The sequence below is a fragment of the Dermacentor albipictus genome, chromosome 7, assembly GCF_038994185.2.
Source record: "Dermacentor albipictus isolate Rhodes 1998 colony chromosome 7, USDA_Dalb.pri_finalv2, whole genome shotgun sequence".
In the NCBI taxonomy this organism is placed as follows: domain Eukaryota; kingdom Metazoa; phylum Arthropoda; class Arachnida; order Ixodida; family Ixodidae; genus Dermacentor; species Dermacentor albipictus.
In genome coordinates, this window is record NC_091827.1 from 30,592,607 (window position 1) to 30,607,095 (window position 14,489).

Consider the following 14,489-nt stretch of genomic DNA (forward strand, 5'->3'; position numbering starts at 1 on the left):
ACGTTTAAATGGCGCTCTCCGTCCTGTGTAATTTTTAGAGACCTTTCTCTTTTATTAGGCCGCCAAGCAAAACGAGTAAGATCCGCGGTGAGCGTTTGGAGACGAGCCCCGGGGGGGGGGGGGGGGGGGTGAACAGCAAGAGCTCGTTTAGAGACCGATATACGAGAGCACTCGGCGAAAAGCAAGCTTGCCACCGGCTGAAGACACGGTCGACAGCAATACACGATGCGAAACGGCGGCAGCGAAACGAGAAGTTAAGAATGGGACAAAACGCAAAAGGCGGACCTGCGTGGACAGCGGTCATTACATTTTGGCCGCAGAGCGCGCCCAGGCGCGTGCGTACAGTTGAGAAATGGACGTTTCTATAATAGCCCGGGCAAGCTCTTGGTCACCGATGCGCATCGTTGTCGTTTTGAGAGGGGGGGGAGGGGGGGAGGGCGTGCTATACAGGGGTCTCTCCGGAACGAAAAGGACGTAACTCGTACCGAAAACCACTGAAAAGGAACACGAGAGAGTCAAATCGGTGCTTCTTTCTTCCTTCTTTCTTTCCGTTTTTAGAAGGGGGACAGGGCGGCTTCGAACAAGCTCTCGTCGTTCTGGCGAACGCTCCAAGAAAGGAAGGAGTTCCGGCGACTCCCTTTTGCTGCGGTAACTGCTAATCCGATATCGGACTTCGTTTTTCTCACCGTGGTTCCCCATGCCGCCACACGGAATGCGCTTCCACTTCTGGTGGAGCGCGTTTACAATTGTGCCATCACGACTCTGACGTACGCTTTAAGGACAAGGGGAGTGCTGGCGACTCCCTTTGGAGCAGTAAGTGCTGTTCCTAGATGTGACTCCGTTTTCATTGTCGAGGTTTCTCGTACTCATGATGGAGTACGATGATGAAGCGGAGAGAAAGTGTACACGACATCAGGGAGTACTATGACGCATGAAAAAAATTGTATATGAAGGGATAAGTGCTTACTCCTGCATGCGAAGTCGACAGTGCACCCCCCTTCATTTTATTTTATTTTAGTAAATGCATAAGCTTTCTAATGTTGAAGGCCAGTGACTCGCTTCGTTAAGAACGATTTTAGAAGCACCCGGCCTCCTACTGGGATCTGGGATTGAACGGAGCGTTCAATCCCAGATCCCTTTTTACTGAATTTCTGCGTTTGAACGTCTCACGCGGTAGCGCTTCCACAACGAGTGAAGGATACGCCATGTTACAATACGCGGCGCTGTGCTTGCGGTACATATCGCGGTTTCCATCAGACACACATTCCGGGAATCTCTTGGAACAGAAAACGAGTAGAACTCAAATTACGCTGTTACTTCCATGGCAACGCGGAACACGTTTTACGAGCGCCAGATTCAGACGGGGACGAAGTTGCAGGCACTCGCATACACGAATGGCAAACACCAAATCCTTCCAAGCCAACTCGTAACCGAATAGAAGCTGCCTTCTTGCTGATTTACACGGCGACCGGTTTGTGCTCAGGACATAGGAACAGAATAGCCGTTCAAACGGGGGACATTTTCGCTTAATCTTCACGACACTTATTTTCAACGTAAGCCGCGCCTCCTTCTGGCGCTACTGACGGCTGGTTCCTTCGAACCGTAAACAAACAGGAGGCGTTTTCATTGTTCCCTTCATTTCATTGTCACTGTATATATCCATCTGTATGTGAATTATGTTATGTTGACTGTTCTGTTGTGACTGTGTGTGATAATGCATTTACACGATGTATGTACCACCCGCTGACTAGACAATGTGTTATTAGGCGACAATATCTTTTGTACTTTTGAGACTTTCATCTACATAAGTGTGGAGACATTTACACTGTATATTGTATGTACCATGTATTCCTTACGTCATAGTCTTCCTGTGGAAACGTTGCGTGATAAGTCCTGATGCTGGTGCGAAAAGACTATTTGACATGCAACCTTGAACCCTGTACGACGTATGACGGAACCACTCAAGAGATGAGGAGTAGACGGCGCCTTAAACTGTGCGCCAACATCTCCTTATATCATATCGATTGTACTGAAGGCACTTGGCAGTGGGCATGGTGCTAGTGGATGGGAAGAAGACGACGAGGTGTGCTTGCTTCCTCGTTTCGAGATAGGACCGACCTGTTTTAAGCCTACCGCTGCAACCTAGAGCTAGTGCTGCTAGGCGGACACCACCCCCGTTTCACAATAAAAAAAAGGGGGGGGGGAGGCGTTGAAGCAAACGGGAAGCTAAACTTTGACGACACGGATACCCCCTTGTCGCGCGACTCAATAACTGTCTCGGTTAACTATAGGCCTCAGCAGTAGCGCGCGACAGTGCAGAGGTCGCACGACTCGCACGACCACGACGACGTTGACGAAGCGCCCGCGCGTCCGTCAGCCACGACGGCCGACGGTGGCGGAAAGAAAGATTTCACGGGGCCGTCGCCTCCCCCTTTCAACGTGACAAGACACTGATAGAGCGACGCCAGCTTGCCAGCACGCGACGCAAAGCGATGAAGAGTGAACTACAAGTCGCGCTTGTCGAGTACTTCATCGTATCCGTCATCGCGCTCCTTCTTGCCTGCCTCGTAGCTACACAGCTTCCACCTTCCCCCAAGCCTACCCTCCTCTCTCTCTCTCTCTGTCTCTCTCTCTCTCTCTCTCCTTGCCACTCGCACCTCCTCACTCCGAGGCCGGTGGTCTGTTCCGAAGGCCATCACTCGTTTGTCACTTCCCGAGGTCGTAAATTAATATGCCAGAGAGGGAGAACACGTCGAGGAAATACTCCTTAGACTGGTATATTTTGGAGGACAACAACGAAACAAACTACGAAGGGCAGTACAGGGGTACGCGTCCACCAGTCCACATCTACTGTGCAGGCACTGGACAAGACAAACGTCAAAGAATCTCCCTCTCCTCCTTGCCACTCACACCTCCTCACTCCGAGGCCGGTGTTCTGTTCCGAAGGCCATCACTCGTTTGTCACTTCCCGAGGTCGTAAATTAATATGCCAGAGAGGAAGAAGACGTCAAGGAAATACTCTTTAGACTGGTATATTTTGGAGGACAACAACGAAACAAGCTACGTAGGGCAGTACAACAGTACGCGTCCAACAAAGTCCATATCTACCCCGCAGGCACTGGACAAGACAAACGTCAAAGAATATCCCTCTCCTCCTTGCCACTCACACCTCCTCACTCCGAGGCCGGTGGTCCGTTCCGAAGGCCATCACTCGTTTGTCACTTCCCGAGGTCGTAAATTAATATGCCAGAGAGGAAGAAGACGTCAAGGAAATACTCTTTGGACGGGTTTTATTTTGGAGGAAAACAACGAAACAAACTACGAAGGGCAGTACAAGAGTACGCGTCCACCAGAGTCCATATGTACCATGCAGGAACCGGGCAAGACAAAGGTTAAAGAACCAGACTCCGCGGCCACGAGTCGATGACTGCGCTAAGCAGCTCTCTGCCATGCGCCCGTTGACACCGGGGTTGGTATGCGGAACGCAGTCAAAAGTTCAGTTCTTCGAAATGGCGCCACATAAGGACACGAACGCGGAATGACGTCAAGTGTCTTTCTGTGGCGCCGTTCCGAAAAAAAAAACCTTTACCAACTCGCCCAACTGTTACTTCAACCTCAGTAACACGACTGAACGAAGGTCTACAGAAGCAATGGTCGAGGTTGATCTTCGCTTGAGCGTGACAGAGATGCTCAGTAACTGTTGCCACTTTCTGCACCTCTGCGAGGGGGCAGATTCATCAAACAAGTCACGCTTCGGCTGATCCGTGACGTTATAAAACTTGTGGTTCTTCGGTGCGTAAAATTGAATTCAGGGAATAAATCAGCCAAAGGGCGTACGCGTCGACAACACGACAAAGGAATAAAACCAAGCTCTCGTCCTGCTCGATTTTCGGAACTTGTGACGTTTCTTCATACCTGAAATAGTTACTTATTATTACTGCTACGGGAAGAAAACGGTAGCCAGTACCTTTCAAGTTGGCTTCACATTTTCTTTTTACACTGGTACTCATTTGAATAAAGGCATAGGGAAGAAAAGGGGCTGTCGGTCTTGTGACGTAGACGCGTCGAAGCTCCCAAACTACACAGTGCCGCTCCACTAGAGCTCCCGCGGTGAAGATGTAATTCTCCAGAAGCGACGGCAAATCAGCTAAGAAAAATCCTGTCGGGCGCAGAGATCACGTACACCTCACAAGCTGAACGCCGGGTCAGTTTCCCCCCGTACGTATTGAGGAAGACATGCGAGAGTACGGTACTCACCCGCTTCGCTGTTGTTGTCGGTGCTCTGCTGTGAGCTGGGCTGCTGGGGCATGGGTCCCGGAGTGCCCGCCGAACCCGTAGGAGAACGCACGTCATCCGCTGTGCCATACGAGTTCAGGGACTGCGAGGGGGGCCGCTGCACAAAGACAAGAGGGGGGAGAGACGTCACGGTTAACCACAACGTAGCACGTGGATAAAACGCCCAACTTCATAAATTCCAATCTCAGTATTCCAAGAGATGGAGAGAGAGAGAGAGAGAGAGAGAGAGAGAGAGAGAGAGAGAGAGAGAGAGAGAGAAGAATACAGGAAGGCAGGGATGTTAACCAGTCGATAGTCTGGTTGGCTACCCTACGCAGGGCGATGGGAGAAGGGGAAGAGAAAGAAGGGAGAGAGAAGGTGTAGGTTCCTGTACGGACAGCACTTCAGTTAAAGTCGCTAGAGCAATCAGTATTCCAAGATACCCTGAATGTATTCCAAGATACCCTGAATGGCGGGGTGGGTGGGGGAGGGAATGTTGCACCAAGGTTGCATTTCGTATTGTATGCCTGCATTTCGCTAATTGCTTCCGTTATTTTGTATCATTTTTATGCCTAATTTAACAAGAGGTCCCACTGCGGTGTTCACACTAAGGTACCTCTTTCTGAATACCTTTCTTTAAGTTGGAAGATAAACAATACAAGCTACGAATACATTATAAATGCCAATATTATTTGCAATAGCACGCGACATCAAATTACAATTCAACAGTTTTCTGGTATTTATCGAAGAACGCCTCACTTCTCGATCACTTAAGTTCATTTCCTTACAGGCCCCTTTGCCAGAGGTGTCCCATAAGGTGTGGTACACAAATAATGAATACTTTAACGTGATGTAAACACACAAAAACAAACCAAGGCATATTTTCAAATGTTATAAAGACTATACTTATATTGCAAGTTCGCACGTCAGATGACGCGCTAGACACAATTATTTCGGCAATACCAAAGAAACATCTTCAAAGGACGTAAGCTTACTAGAAATATCATAAGCATGATGAAACATGATGATGATGATGATCAGTATGATGGAACAGTGAGCATTCAATTCGCAGCATGAGTACCCCGGGACGACACCGCAAAACTCGGTAAAAAAAAAATAACCACTCGGGTCAGGCCAGGACCTCGCGGCCGAATCGCGACTACCAAGTAAACAAGCAGAACAGACGGCTGAAATTAATTTTTGTTTTTTTCTCCCCGGGAAAATTAGACGACACGAGCGCGAGTGCAAGTCCAGCACAGATCTATGTCTGTGTTCGTCTAGCCTCACTCGTTCGCTTCGAACGCCGGTAACTTTCCGGGCAAAGAACGCCGCGATATACGGCGTACATTATTAGCCCGCGTACACACACACAGCGCACTCACTCACTGCCGCCGCAATTACGGTTCGCACCTGCGGCGACACCCCTCTCAATAAACGCCGATGTGTCCCAGTTCTTGTGCCGCAAAGATCGCATCGCCGACAGTGCAGCTGCGTGCACACAAGCGGAGACAAAAAAAAAAAAAGTACGAGCGAAAATACGGACAAGCAAGAACTGAATTAGCGAAAGAAAGAAAAAAGAAAAACAATAATAAGACCCGTTCTGTGTAGGGGAGAGATCTTAACACGCCAGATTACGGGAAACACGGCCGCCGGTCTAAATCAATCCACCGACGTCGTCCACTCAGCCTTTAATTGGGTATATAATTTGCTGAGCAGGGGGGGCAATCCTCGCAGTTCGTTAGTTATAGAGGCTAACATTAAAAAAGAGAGAGAAGGAGAGGAAGACTGATGGAGCTTTCGTTCTTTCTGCAGTGGCGATACGGCCGTTTGGAAAGAAGGGTTGTTATTAGGCTTTCACGCAACGAATCACAGTGTTCTCGCATCACAAAGGAAAAAATAACAAATTCCCGCAATTAAATAGAAGACTCTAATATAGAACTTTGCCTCCATATGACCCACCGAGTATATAGCACGAACAAAATAAGCTAAATAAGTAAACTCCTGCGCAATATGAACCCAAGAAAGAAAATTTTCCGCTTCGAGCGCCAATTTCAGCGGGCCCGATTTCAGCGCTGATAAGGGGTGCGATCGGAGATGGTTGTTCGGCGCGTTCGTTCGGTTACCGGCGCGCGCGATTGGCCTACTCCGCGCCGACGTCGCCAGCCACGGGGCGCCGCCCCGTTTTTGGTGACGTCAAAATGACGACACGCTCCTGTCAATCATCCGCCCACCGAGCATTTCGTCCGAACGCGACGGGAGTTGAGAAGTTTGGAGCGATCATACGGCTTCGCATGGCGCGTCTGGTGGATTGGATTGGATCCAACAGGCGGCCTTTGCGGCTGCAGAATGGCACGTTTGCGAAACGCGTTTGAAGAAATGACAGAAAGTGAATTCCGGCGTCGTTTTTCTTTCTCGAAACAAATAATTCGTTGGTTGCACAGAGAAATCGACAACATCATCGGTGCCAGCGAGCCACTGGGATGTTGTCGCTGCCTCTTGAAAAGTGCGCCACTCTTCCCGTCGTTTTTTTTTCTTTTTCCTTCTCGCTGTGCGCGACACCACCTAGGGACGACGCAAAGAACCTTGTAGTTATAAATTGCAGTAGTCACACGTACTACTATTTGAAAACGTGTTTGGGCTTGAGAAGAAAAATACATTTTTTTAGATAAAGATTTAATTCATTTGGAAGACGAGAAACATTTGGTTTTGTAGTATACTGCTTGCAAGCAGACGACAAACGACGGAAGTAAACTTCCGGGGAGGTCACCGCTTCCTGATTGGCTGCTCTCTCCGCCCCGCTGTCACAAATTTTGCATACTGCAACTTTGTGACGTTGCAGCAACTGAACAGAACGCGCAGCGAACAAAATATCTCCGATCGCGCCCAAGCTCGCTCGCTGAACGTAGGCGTTGCTATAGGACGCTGCAGCAAACCTGCGTCGTCATATGAGGCTTAGAATGTCCCGGGAAAACGACTGGAGATCGCACCTCTAACCACTTTCAGCGACATTTACAAATTTGAGATGGTCTGCCGCTTACGCCACGCAGTAACTTCCACCTCGAGATCCCAACACCGTAACGGTGCTGGGATCGGGTGTTGGAGGCCTTTGTAAAACGCCGTATATCCCTCCACTGCTGCTTATATACCACTATCGAACAAGTGCAAAGACCAGGCGCTTCGTGCGAAGCCTGTAGTATACACTCGTGTACATCCGCGTCTCCGCGCTAGCGGTCTTCGAAAAAAACAATAAAAAATAAGTAAATAAAGAGGACCCGGGGCGACTCTGGAGGGCCTATTTCGGGCGTCGCGAGGAGCCCCTCCGGGCGTGGACCCACGGCGCACGCGCGCGCTGCAAATAGACGACGTGCCGCGGTGACGTTATCTCCACGGTCACACACACACACACACACACACACACACACACACACACACACACACACGCGTGTGTGTGTGTGCGTGTGTGTGCTGATTACTGCTGCTTCTTGAGGCACACGGGGAGAGAAAACGCGGTCGAACGACGCCGTCGACACGACTGGGACTCAAACACCGTGGGGTCTCAACCCCCTCCCCCTTCCCCCCTCCCCCCAGACACAGACACACCCGCACGCCATGACGTAGAGACGAGTAACGCTTGCGGACGAGACGGTCCGCAGGAATCACACCCTAGACCTCCTCCGGAGCGCACGGGGCTTGATATATTTTAAGCCCGGTCGACTTCGCCTTCCGCGGTTATCCGAGGCTGCTAAGACCGGCGCGGGGTCAACGTATTCCGATCCTAAAATTAACGCGCGTGCAGCCGCTCAAGGGTGAGAGAGAGGGAGAAAGAAAAAGTAAGTAAATTGCTAGGATAAACCTAAACGAAAGCTGACATTCGCCTTCAAGTATAGTTCGTACCTGCACAAAACCCAGGAAGGTTCCAAAATAAAGAAAGAAAGAAAGAAAGAAAGAAAGAAAGAAAGAAAGAAAGAAAGAAAGAAAGAAAGAAAGAAAGAAAGAAAGAAAGAAGGAGAAAAATCCGTAGGTTACAAAAAATTTTACACTGGTGCGTGAACCGAACCCAGCACCACCTCACTCCGGTAAATGTCCGCGAGGTAATAAATTTTTTAAAAGATGCAGCCGTGATTGACGGAAAGGACTACGATAACTTTTTGCGTAATAACTAATACGTATGCGGCCTCTTGTGTTCTTCCCATGCACGCATTTATTTTTGCCGCCGTTTTCCATCTCAGTTCATTTAATGCCTAAATGAAAGCATTTCTGATTCTGCCTGTGTTCACAAACTCGCTATGCTATTGCTTCATTTCCCCTCACTGCATATTGTGTTTACTCTTTTTTTATGTTCTCTTCGCGAAGATTTTGGAATACCTGGTCTTGCCTTTTTTTTTTTCTTGTCGCCAGCTTCCCCAAACGCAAAAACGCTTCATTTCCACCACATTTTCAACGTATCGTGTAGTTTCTTGTTCGTTCGTTTTCCCACCTTTATAATCGTCACGACAGCAGGCTAGCAACTCGGGTCTAATACAAAGGCGAGACGGCGTACGACCAACCGCTCACGTGAGTACATAAGGCGGACGTAGGTAAACGACTGTATAGAGGATGTTATATATAATTCATGGGCACCGCCATCTTGGGCTGTGACACAAAGAGTTTCTACGTCTTATCAGACGTGAAGCGCTGTAACATGGTCGTGAAACAATGAACGCATTTATACAACTATTTTCACGCTTGCGAATGACTGTATAGTAACGCACACTTCATCGTTAAAGACAGAAAACAGCAGCGTTAACAGTCCAAGATGGCGGCACCTAAATGCTTCCGTAAAATAGTCTAAAGATGGCGTGAGATACAGTGTTGAATCTTCTACGCTCTTTCTGCAGGGAAAAACACAACTCACGGTCGTTCGACGAGACGTCCGTCAACTCGACGGTCAACGTTAACACGGGGTCAACGTTAGCAGGGGCCAACGGCCAGCGCGCACCTTCAAAAGGAAGCCAGGATTCGCGCGGGAGGAGCTGGGAAAGGGATTTGAAGCGAGAGCGAAAAAGAAGGAAGAAAGAAGGGCGAACGGCGGAGCGATACATCTTCATCCATCACGGGGCCTGCGGACCTTGTCTCGCGATCGAGATTACGCTCACTCGCTCGCCTCTCCCCCTCCCCCCACCTCTCCGACCCTGCGCCACCCCCTTTCGGCCTGTCTAACCGCTATCGCTTCTTCAACTTGCTAATTGGCTCCGTAGCCGGTAATGCTGGCGGACCCTTCCACGGCTCGGAGACAGCACTGCGTCATTTTCTGTACTCTCTCTCTCTCTTTTTTGTCCTCTCTTCTCGTCAAAAACGTGTAAGGCCCTCACCTCCTTACGTCAAAGTCATTTACGTCAAACCTCGCGCCAAGGAGCAAACGCATCGTGTCGGAGAAAGGGTTTACGTTTCAATTTCCCCGTCGCACGAGAAACCGCGAGAGTCAGCGGGATTCGAAATTAACAGCTGGAAATTAGCTGCAGAAACAACGCCGTTTTAGGCACGGATCTGCAAATGACAGATTCTATTTGGCTTAGCTACGTGGTATCGCAAAATTAAAAAAAAAAACAAAACAAAAAAACAAATCCAGAGTCGAATAGACTTGCTCCGTCTATTTGGTGCCAGGGGTGTCAGGCCGGGCTCCAGCATTTTCCCCGTCATTGTCAACATCATCTTCTATGTTCACTGCCAGGAGAAGGTAATTTTTTTTTTTTTACATTATTCCATTTACCTCTACAGGGCACGGAAAAATGAATTAGCAGAAGTGGCAACACACTAGTTGTTACTTAACAGGGGGTGCCTCGTCGAGATTGGCATCTGATAACTGTCGTGCCATTCACTGTACTATAACCAGGAGCCTGAGACGGTCCCGAAGCTTCAACGCCCTGAAGGACAATACACATTCACACACACTCGACTTTTCCAGCGCAAGAGCGTGACAGAGAGAGAGAGAGAGAGAGAGAGAGAGAGAGAGAGAGAGAGATAAGAATGGCAGGGATGTTAACCAGTCAAAAAGATTGCCGAGGAAGTTTGTAGGGTAGCTGCGGCCAACGACGCAGCCCCTGAACAACAACAAGGGCCAGTTTCGGCGCGAGCCCTTACGTCGATGCCGCAGTGACGCGGTCGGCCGACAGATGGCGCAAGTAGTTCAGCAAGTCCCAACGCAGCCCTATTGCTGACCACGTCCGCTTGCAGCAACGCAGCTTGCGCGAAGCTGGTCGGCGCGAAAAGTGGACAAGCACTCTCACCAGCACAAAGTGTGCTCTTTATTTTGGCGCGCACGTGCTAGTCTTTGAAGCCGCGCTTGCGGCCTGTTGTAAGTGACGGATGCGTAGGTGGGGTATTGATAGGATCGGATCCGTTGCAGGCTAACTGCGCAAGGTCAATTGATGAGCATACAAGGAAGACGAGATATTAAGATGTAGGCAAAATGATAGTTTGATAGGCGTGTATCTATTAGCTCAAGCAGGCTAGGTTATCTATATGTCATCACCCCCGTTTGAAAGGGGATGCCAATAAATCATCCTCGTCATCACTGGCTCGAAGCTCTAACGAAGAGGCACTTGCGGAGCCTGCTTGCTGCGTCACAGTGATATTCCAAGAAGTCACATGACCTAATTTTCTGGATTGTATACAAATGCATATGTAGATCTTTGTGCAGACATACAGACTACTTTCTGAAAACAACTATTTTCGTAGTCGTATACCGACCACAGATAGACCAGAATAAATAGACTTGTTAACAAATTCCACTATCTGCACCCTTTCTGTATGATCAAAACGATACATCTGTAAGAATGGAGGGCCCCGTGGCCCTTCATTATACTATTATAAGTTTACATAATCTATAGATCAAATTCATATAAGCTCGTCCACAGCAATCGCACCGACACGAAAGCCGCTGAAACCGAGCGACCCGTGATTTCTATGCGGCTGCAGCAGCGAGTCACCAAAACCTCGAAACGCAACCCAGCACCTCTCCACACGGCAAACCGCATACGGCTTCATCTTTTCACCCAGCAAACGAACAGATCGCCCTAAATCGATCATCCCGTGCCTCTCACGGGTGCTAGATCCTTCCCGCCCTGCTTCACACCACTTTCCGCCATCTTCGACGCCCTTACCCTCGCACTACCCTCTCCCAACTAGCCGCTCGCGAAAAGCACGCCGCGTTGCGAACGTACGTTCCGCAAAACGCCCCGCATCCACCCCTTCCCCCCGTCCCCTCCCTTGATAACTGACCGCCGGCCCTTCCGTCTCTCTCAACGTGTACCACCAACCACCGCAATCAAAAAAGATCGGCACCATGCGTCATCTTCAAAGCGGCCGCGCGCGCATTCTCCGGACTTCTATCTCCCCGTCAGGGTGTGCTGTCTCCCCCTGGATCCACAAGGGAACGCTGCTGTACCGTAGTACGAAAGCTCAGGAGGAGGAGGTGGAGAGGTTGGAGGAAAGGGGTTCAATGAGGGAGGGGTAAGTTTCTACGCCAGGCCAGAGGAGAAAAAGAAAACACACACGCAGTTTTTGACGCGAAAATTACGGCCTTGAGTCGTCCTGCCCTTCCCGTCAGGAAGCCGTCAAGAAAATGAGCAATAACGACAGAACTGAAAGGGCCGCTACAGGAGAACAAGCGCTTGCTTGTGCCGGAGCGCGCGCGTGGACCAGCTCACGAGAGGGTGAGGGGGAAGACGGAGAAGGGAACGAGCGCGAGAGAGGGAGCTCGTGCAAACGCAAACACACACACACACGCACGCACGCACGCACGGAGTAAGGTAACATAAATACAAAAAGAAATGCGTAAAGGAAAACAAAGCAGGCCGAGCATGCGCGACAATGCAGCGGGACGAAATAACTTCCTCTGAGAGCCAAAGTATTTTTTTTTTTGTTCCGCCAGCCAATAGTCGAGGCCCGTCGCTTGCACACACACATACAGAGAGAGAAAGGGAGAGATAGAGAGAGAGAGACCTGCAGCAGTGCCTAGCTTGACTGGATTCTCGCTGATCGGCAAGCGACGGCTGGGTACTGTACCTTTGCGAATGTAATCAACCGCCTCTCATCGAGGCACTGTTCGTGTTTTCAGGGAGAGAGGTCACACTTTACGCGAGCATACTTGAAGTATCGAACAAGTGTGCGTGAAGCGATGCGATGCAGTGTTTCTGCGGTTCTCGTATTTAGTTTTTAGCCTTTACGCGTTTCTATATAGGTGTATGCCGATGATTTCAGACGACATCGACCTGTTCAGCAACACTGGGGACGAATTACAAGTGCTTGAGGATCTTAACCAACAAAGTGTAAGAGTCGGTGTTGAAGATTATTATGCGGAAGACAAAGGTAATGTTCAATAACCAGGCAAGGGAACAATTCATCATCGCCAGTCAGCCTCTTGAGTCTGTGCAGGAGTGTTTATCCAGATCAATTACTTAAAGGAAACTGATCATGAGAAGGAAATTGCCAGAAGAATAAAAATGGGTTGGAGTGCATGCGGCAGACATCACCACATCATGATTGAGACCCGAGCACTGTCGTTGAAAAGAAAAGTGAACAATAATTGCATTCTACCGGTGCTGACATATTAGGCAGAATTATGGTGGCTAAAAAAGAAGCTCAAGAACAAGTTAAGGACGGCACAAAGAGCGATGGAATGAAAAATATTAAGCGTAACGTTAAGAGATGAAGAGACCAGTGCGGCTAAGGGAGCAAATGGGTATAGCCGATATCCTAGTTGACATAAAGAGAAAAAAAAAATGGAGCTGGGCAGTATATGTAATGCGTAGGCTTGATAATGGGTGGACCGTCAGAGTTACAGAATGGGTACCAAGCGCAGTCGAAGAAGGCAGAAAATTAGGCGAGGTGACGAAATTAGGAAATTTGCAGGCGCAAGTCGGAATCAGCTGGCGGAAGACATGGGTAAACGGAGATCGCAGGAAGAGAGGCATTTGTACTGCAGTGGACGTAAAAGTAGTCTGATGCGTAGTCTATGCTGATGATATACATTTATGTATGTATGTCTCAACGGCTTAAAACGCGTCGATGTGTCGCATGTGCTTATATATAATGTGATACGTGTGTAATAATAAATTTCGAAAGTTCCTGCCTGCTGTTAGTTTCAAGCCTTTGTAAACACTCATTAATGTGTATCTGTTACGATAGTGTTTGCAAACTCATCTTTTTTTTATATCTCGTACCCTGTAGATTCTTTCCTTCTAGTACGTTGCGTCCACGTCGACTCGATCAAACGTCAATTCTGTCAATGTTGTCAAAATGGTTCCCATTAGGTACAGGGTTCAAGAAAGCCCGTCAAGCTTCCCAATCCCGTCTCCACGACAACGGTTTCTTTAGGAAAGTTGGTGGCGCCTTGCATTCGAGAAAACGCGGTACATTCTTGGGCGCTTCAGTGAGCGGGAGATGGAACGGGGGGCCGGCGCATACGTAGGCGCCCGCGCTGCCTGCCTGCCTGCCGTCGTCGTGGACGACGACGACGACGCATCGAGAGCCGTCGGGCCCCTTCCTTCCGAGGTAATTACACCCTTCGAGATTGGCCCCGCAACCGGCGGTCCTGAGGAGGGCGAGCGCGCTAGGCCTACACAACGCGTAGCTCAGGTCGTGCTCGGCGCAGGCTAGGAAGGAGAGGGCGCGAGGAAAGGGTAGAACGGCGGTGGTAATCGAGAGAGAAGGAGAGAGAGATGAGGAGGAGGAGAGTGGGGAGGGGGTGACGGAGAACAGCGGAGGCTTTTGATGTCGAGGAACCACCGCAACCGACGGTTGCCCCCCCGCGCCACTCCTTTTTGCCCGTGGCGACTTCGCTGACGTGAGCCAAGATTGAACCGACTTCCCCTCCCCTCCTCCTCCGCCACCCTGCGACAACGCAATGCTGCGATGGCGCGCGCGTTCGATGCAAGGCCCTTATTACGCCGGGAGAAAAAAAAAAGAAGTGCGACAGGATTTGAGGACGTGTTTGACCCCTTAAACCTGAAGGCATTAATAACGTGTCGTTGAAGAAGGGCTTGATCACAAAGCTGACCCTTGCGACGTGTCGGGAAGTCTCGGCTACGCGCGATCATTTGGGGCATCGGCAGAAGAGGACAGTGGAGCTGGGTTTGAGGGGTGTGCGGTGTCGCCTGTATCTCAGGCCACGTTGAGCGAGTTGTTTCATCGCTGTGTTCCGGGTGTCGAAGCATGACTCGAGGCGAACCACG

General features: G+C 49.7%; 1 protein-coding gene across 6 annotated transcripts in view; it reads right to left on the reverse strand.

Moving 5' to 3' along the window:
- LOC135896389 (homeobox protein Meis1-like) overlaps window positions 1-14,489 on the reverse strand; it is a 441,556-nt gene that overhangs the window by 227,351 nt on the left and 199,716 nt on the right. For all 6 annotated transcript variants that reach the window (XM_070521828.1, XM_070521829.1, XM_070521826.1 and 3 more), the window contains one exon: window positions 4,258-4,393. In XM_070521828.1, coding sequence (XP_070377929.1) covers window positions 4,258-4,393 — 136 coding nt within the window. The remainder of the gene's footprint in view (window positions 1-4,257; window positions 4,394-14,489) is intronic.